Source organism: Borostomias antarcticus (assembly GCF_949987555.1).
Source record: "Borostomias antarcticus genome assembly, chromosome: 21".
NCBI classification, from domain to species: Eukaryota; Metazoa; Chordata; class Actinopteri; order Stomiiformes; family Stomiidae; genus Borostomias; species Borostomias antarcticus.
The window spans coordinates 17625145-17632005 of NC_140254.1; the positions used below are offsets into that span (position 1 = coordinate 17625145).

The following is a 6861-nucleotide window of genomic DNA, read 5'->3' on the forward strand; positions in this document are numbered from 1 at the left end:
TACTGAAGGAGATCAATCTATATACATGATGCATATAAAATAGTCTAACAGTGGATTCTCTGGAGTGTTATTGCTATAAAACAGCATTCACATTCACTCACAAGAATAATAGTAGTTGATATATAGTGTTTTTACTTCACGCATTTTATTGCTGGTAAAACTGTACATCGCATTCTCTGAATTTATGGAGAAAAATATACTGTATGAATGCGTCTACAAACAGTAGATATGTCTTCAAGTCAACACAGTCTCTCAGGGTAAGGGGGTATAGTGAAGATATTTGAAGACAAAAGGCGCAAAAATAAGACATGGATTTTCCACACAGGGACTACTGATCATGTTATATGTATAAATTGGTTTAAAACATTTACATAGAACTTGCAAATATATACAATTCCACTCAATGCCCACCTGAACAGTGAGTAGGTACCGTTACTAATGATTCCAAACACAGTATAAAAGAGGATTGGTACATAGAAACCCAGTGTGCTGCAACCAGCTAGTCAAATTAAATATTAGTGTCTGATTTTTTTTAATACACTTAATAAATGCCAATATTACTTTGAAATGCCATGTTAACCAATTGTTTGACTTTAGAGTTTGAGATACAGTATGATGGATATGCAGCAGCAGCAGCTGTATAAGCAAGGGACACATTTCCAGATCCTGGTTTCCTGAAGTGCAATTGAGCATTCACATAAAAAAATATATACAATGGTAAATGCAAAGTGACAAATAAATGCAGATGTATCAAGAAGGCATGGCCCATCTACAGCTAGCTCCATGGTCAACAGTCCAAACACGGACAGTTTTGCTTTTTGATGCAGCTGGCTCTCGCCTGGCCCAGTAACTGTTCACACCGCCGTTGAACCCCAGGCACTTCGCTTGTCTCTCCTGTGCTCTTGGCCGTTAGAGAGACACTTCCTTCCCCTGTTCCTGGACGTCACAAGGATGCCCCCACTTTGGCCTCCAGCTTGGCACACTTTGCATCAGTCCCGGTGGGTGGGAGGAGTAGGGCGCGGCGTTGGTATTGAAACTTTAAAAAGTCCCATGCAAATATCGACACCCCTCATCATGCGTTGATTCCCACAAGATCTGGACCACCCCTGGTTCATGTCCTTCAGCAGGTTTAGACATCCAGTCAGCAGGCCATGCAACAAAACCCTCCCAGGCCAGTCCAGTCTGGTCACTTTCACAGTCTGAGGCCGCGCCCCCCCCCCCCCTGAGTCTGAGACCGCTGGCCCTGGTCTCCTGGATAGGGAGGGGGAGGGGGGGGTGAGGAGGACAGAGGCGGGGCCGTCACAAGAAGGCTTGGTCAGCAGGCGGGTCGTAGGAGAAGCCTGGGAAGGCTCCGGCTGCCTCCCGGACGCTGCTGGTCACCATCAGGCTGTCCGTATTGCACAGGGATGAGGTCACGGGGAGGTGGGTGAACTCCGGGTCAAAGTGTCGGAGGTCTGTGGGTCCACTCTGAGAGCCAAACCAGGGTGGCATGTTAGTTCCAAAACACAAACATGAAATAAATATATATAATAATATAATATATTTTAATGAAATAAAAACCTCTATAGTTACACATACATATAGTCCAAATCCACATATATCTGTGGAGTATATTTACCACAGAGGGGAGGAATGGTGGCGTGATCTTCCTGGCCATGAGGTCGTCCCAGTTGATGGGTGAGAAAAAGGAGTGGCACTTGAGCTCCATCTACAGGCAGAAGGAAACACTACATCAATCTACCTACAGAGCACAACCTTGCATTATATGGTAAATGGTAAATGGACTGCACTTATATAGCGCCTTTATTCAAAGCGCCTTACAATGAAGGCCTCTCTCATTCACCCATTCACACATTTACACACCAATGGCGGCAGCTGCCATGCAATGCGCTAGCCTGCTCATTGGCAGCAATTTGGGGGTTCAGTGTCTTTGCCCAAGGATACTTTGATGTGTCGTCAGGAGGAGCCGGGATTCGAACAGCAGACCCTACGATCATTGGACGACCCGCTCAACCTCCTGGGCTACAGAGCGCCCCCTATCTTGCGTTGTGTGCGTGCGTGTGCTTACGAAGTCGTCTTTGGCGCCCAGCCTCTTTGTGCGGTCCTTCTGCAGGAGCCCCTCCAGCAGATCCCGCCCCGCGTTGGACACGTTGGGCTTCAGCGCCAGCGGCTTGTACAGGATGCTGTTGTACATCTCGGCCGTGTTGCGACTGTAGAAAGGAGGCTACGGAGGAGGAGGAGGAGGAGGAGGGAGGGAGAGAAACGACAGACGTCCGTCAGCTAAGGTACCGCTAACGACCGGGGGTCGTCCGTAGACTTGCGACTCTGCGGGCGGAGGAGTCCGGGCGACTCACCAGGCCGTAGAGCATCTCGTAGAGCACGGAGCCCAGGCACCACCAGTCCACGGTCCGGTCGTACGCCTGTTTCTGCAGAACCTCGGGGGCCAGGTACTGTGGAGGACAAGACACGCACAATTCAAGCCTCGCCTCACATACACACACACACATACACACACAACCATCCATCCACCAGTATCCATCACACACACGGTGGCAAGGAAGGAGGAGGTGACAGGGTCAGTCAGGGGGACATGTTCTGTACCTCTGGGGTCCCGCAGAAGGTGGTAGTGGTCCCTGAGGCCTCCAGGCCCTCCTTGCAAAGACCGAAGTCAGTCAGGACGATGTGGCCTTGAGAATCTAGCAGGATGTTCTCAGGCTTGAGGTCTCTGTGAGGGAGAGAGCAGGGAAGGGTGTGAATTACATCCCCCACAACACAGTATTCCCTGACCGTTCTGCTTCGTGTTATTTTATCTTGCTATGTTTGAACATCGCCACCGGGGGGCGCTGTGGGCCTTTGGCGGTTGCTATACCTGTAAACGATATGCAGGGAGTGGAGGTAGCCGAGGGCACTGGCGATCTCAGCAGCGTAGAACCTGGCTCTGGGCTCCAGGAAGACCCTCTCTCTCTGGAGGTGGTAGAACAGCTGAGGAGAAAAGACAACAGCTTTTACCACCTGCGGTGGAAACACAGCTCTGATATGAGCTATTAAACCTCCAATCCTCCCCTGAGGTCTCTCTACCAGTAACGGGGATTTATTCACCTCTCCTCCATTGACGTAATCAAGCACAAAGTAGAGTTTATCCGTGGTCTGGAAGGAGTAGTGAAGTCCCACCAGGAAAGGATGCTTGATATTCTTCATCAGTACACTTCGTTCTGCCATGATATGCTTTTGCTGGGAGGGGAAAGGAGAGAGAGGTTAGTGGGATAGAGAGAGATAGAGAGCGAGAGAGAGAGAGAGAGAGAGAGAGAGAGAGGGTGGGGGCCTTACCTCTTTTTTCTTCAAGATGATTTTCTTCTGGAGAACTTTGACGGCGTAATAGTTGGTGCTCTCCTTGTGTCGCGCCAGCAGGACCTGCGACACAGACAGACGGACCGACCGTTAACCTCTGCATCAACTACGGGGAGTGTGACACTACAACAATACTGACGTCAGTCCACAGTCCTACATACAGCCTGGCTCTCACCTTTCCAAAGCTTCCTTTGCCAATGATTTTCAGGTAGTCAAAATCACTGGGTTTGATCCTGAGGAAAAAAATAATTGGTAAGATTACAAAGATGGAGAGAGAGAGAGGGGGGGGGAGAGAGGGAGAGAGAGAGAGGGAGAGAGAGAGAGGGAGAGAGAGAGAGAGAGGGGGAGAGAGAGCGGGAGAGAGAGTGGGAGAGAGGGAGAGAGAGGGAGAGAGAGAGAGGGAGAGAGAGGGAGAGAGTGGGGGAGAGGGAGAGAGGGAGAGAGAGGGAGAGAGAGAGAGATAGAGCGGGAGAGAGAGTGGGAGAGAGGGAGGTGTCAGGTCTACTTACTGAGTCTCCTCAGCCAGGGAGCTTCTTGGCATTTGTAGGGTCGTCTGAGAGAGAGGACAGAGATGAACATCAATCCCAGCTCCCGAGGATCTACATTCAATATTGCCTGTAAGTCTTGTCAGTCAGCCCCGATCGCCAAGCACGCTTACCGTATCCGGCCGCCCAAGGTTATCACCATCGTCCAGCTCCTCATTCTGGTTCTCGTCTATCTTCACGAACAAGCCATTATCAGTGCTGCTGGACATGCAGAGAGAAAACAGAAAGCATTGGACTCAGCAGGTGGTCCTCGGGGCTATGCTGACTGTATGATAATGTTTACATTTGTACATGTCAGTGTTTGTTCTAATAAGGTGAGGGCTAGTTTGGACCACATGGCCGTTGGTGCTGAATGACCGTGGTGCAGAGGTCAGGTGAGGGTCTCGAGACGGTCAAGAATGGTTTAGTTTATTAACTCCTGACTCTGCTTGCCTAAGCTGATGACCCACATCGGGACAGCACCAGCTGGACCAGCGTTCCTAACGTGATCGATGCTAAGACGTCTAGAGCATCTGTCTGTCTGTCTGTCTAGCAGCTCAGACTATTCAAGCATCTGAAGTGGGCCGACAGGTGTTTAGGAGATGTGAACAGACAGACCTCGACACCAGTAGCCGATGGGACCAAGTAACACAATGTAGTGCGCGCTTAACTGAATTAACCGCGGTTCACCGTAGGGTACAGTGGGGATTTGCAGGAAAGATGCTTATACGCATGCGCTCTAGAGGCCGTGGCGGGAACGCGATAGAACTATTCTGGCTATGGCTTTGCCAGATTACACTGTCCTCAGATGGGAACAGCCAGACCCAGCAATAATTACATGAGGCTAATTGGATTGGCAACGGAACAATGACCCGGGCCACAAAAAACTATAAGGACGACCGAATTGACTCACAAAGATGGCTTGTGCGCAATTGCCAGTAAGGTGTCTAAACACTCCAAACATGTTATTTGCAGTAATTTGGGGTGCATGCCCTGCAGTAGACTGCCATTCCCCATATAGAAAACAATATTTTACTTGAGTGACATTTGCGTTCCATGTAGGCTAGGCTACACTTACTGTTGACAGATGTGCGGGTTTGCCACTAGCTTCTGAATGAAGTCGTTCAGTCCCATTTTCCTCTCCTTGATGAAAGCTGCAATTGGGGCAAAAAAAGAGGCATTTAAATGTATGTCAGCAGGGACCTTGGAGAATAGGCTACAACGTCACAGGTTGTAAAACCGCACTCCAGTCGGATGCAGCATCTGCGGAGTCCTGCCTACAAAACAATGTCGATACCATGCATCAGCCACTGAGATAGCCTACTGTAGCCTATACAATAGCCTAGTGCAAAATTGTAACCCGGTGTCTTGAGCTCCGATTATGCGTTTGGATCGTGCGTTATGCAACCACACAGCGACTAGTCCCGCTATAATGCATATTGAGATTAGCATAATTATAGGATAGGCTATGCAATATACAAAATTTGTTAGGAATGTATAGGCTAATCAATTTAATATCAACATTAGGTAGCCTACATCACACTATAGAATTGCAGTATATGAATAATATGAATGCATGGACTTCTGGCCTAATAAAAAAGAACGTCAGGAGAAAAAACGGTCGAATCAAGAAATTAAGAGATGGACAGATAATTGAGTGCAACATGGTGCACGCACGACTCACATCACAATCTAACTGAACGATATATTGGTATTCGTAATAAAACAACGTAAGGTTTTATATCCCCTATCATACCAATGCGCAGCGGTTTCCAGGTTAATAAAAGAGTTACATCAGCATACATTCTAATGTATCTCAAATTGAGCAATTATGCTTACCAGTGAGAACTGATACAATTCCTCTCATTTTGCAATAACTCAAATCACAGTCAGCCGGTTTCACAGCCATTGTTAGCAAAACTGTATATCCAGTCAGCACAGAAACAGGCCTGGCATAAAAACTGATCAAATCTCTCAAGTTGCTCTTGATGCCCCACTCTGCGCGTGTGGAGCCTGTCTTACAAATCGACGCGTTCCAAATGCCGCTGTCCACCACGCGCAGCGACCAGTTATTATATATGGACCACGTGGTTTGGGGGGCGGAAACACGCTGACATCGTCAATGTAACCAAGGCAACTGTCGATGGGAGTGACGTCACGGGATTCCGCAGCTCTCAGCGCTGCCTGCAGGAGGCGGGATGACGGGGAAAACGCTCCGCATAGGAGGAGAGGCTGACTGACTGAACACCCCCCCTCCTCCTCCTCCCTCAACCTCCTTTTCTCTGAATGGAAATATACCGCTGGCCTAATCCCAGAACCAGAGGGATTAACGCTCTCTGGATGATTCACTGCTGCGTGATCTCATCCATACTGACTTCTGCAATTGGCCTCATAAATAAATGCAGCCGATACAGCCTGCAGGCCACCTTCACCAGTGATATGATAGCCTCCTCTGATTCTTTTATGAGGATGGGGAAATGCATTTCATGATTTAAACATCCCAGCAGCATCCCGTCTGACATCATCAGCAGCACATTTTCTCCCTGTGGCTTTGCTCGTATTTTAGAAAAATATAGGCTACGTTGATAGCCAAAGGAGATTGCTGTGCTCGAGGCTATGCGGAGCATTTCAAATTCAGGGACGAAAGTAAGGCAGTTAGCCTAGGCTACTAAACGATGCTTCTCTAAACAGAATAACCCATCTCGGGACACGTCTGTTCTGCTAGCCTACAGTACACACACCTAGCCTACTTGGCATCTGAACAACGCTGTATACAGTGTGTCCCTCCTGGTGTGAAGTGAGACCCGGTTGGTGGCCTGGCCCCGCGGTGTTTAAGCACCTCGAGCGGGTCAAGGAAGCGCCTCAAGCAGGGGGGTGAGTTCAATATGAAAATGGTGTGCGCCGTTTTGCTACGGTCTCTGGGCTGAACGACATGTTTCCTCCAAACATGTGCAACGGTGGGCAATGGGCTTAGAGGTATACGCTTGCA

At 48.9% G+C, this 6861-nt stretch overlaps 1 protein-coding gene across 1 annotated transcript; it reads right to left on the reverse strand.

Annotated features, from left to right (window-relative positions):
• Nucleotides 1-1299: 1299 nt before the first annotated feature.
• On the reverse strand, nucleotides 1300-5781 carry LOC311323147 (serine/threonine-protein kinase Sgk1; the record flags this gene model as incomplete). The annotated part of the gene is made up of 13 exons (XM_084455314.1): nucleotides 1300-1467; nucleotides 1619-1708; nucleotides 2069-2224; nucleotides 2355-2450; nucleotides 2602-2725; nucleotides 2870-2982; nucleotides 3100-3231; nucleotides 3328-3411; nucleotides 3524-3581; nucleotides 3858-3901; nucleotides 4007-4091; nucleotides 4951-5026; nucleotides 5712-5781. 13 exons carry the CDS (start codon nucleotides 5779-5781, stop codon nucleotides 1300-1302), a joined length of 1296 nt encoding a protein of 431 aa, XP_084311440.1.
• Between the last annotated feature and the right edge of the window lie 1080 nt (nucleotides 5782-6861).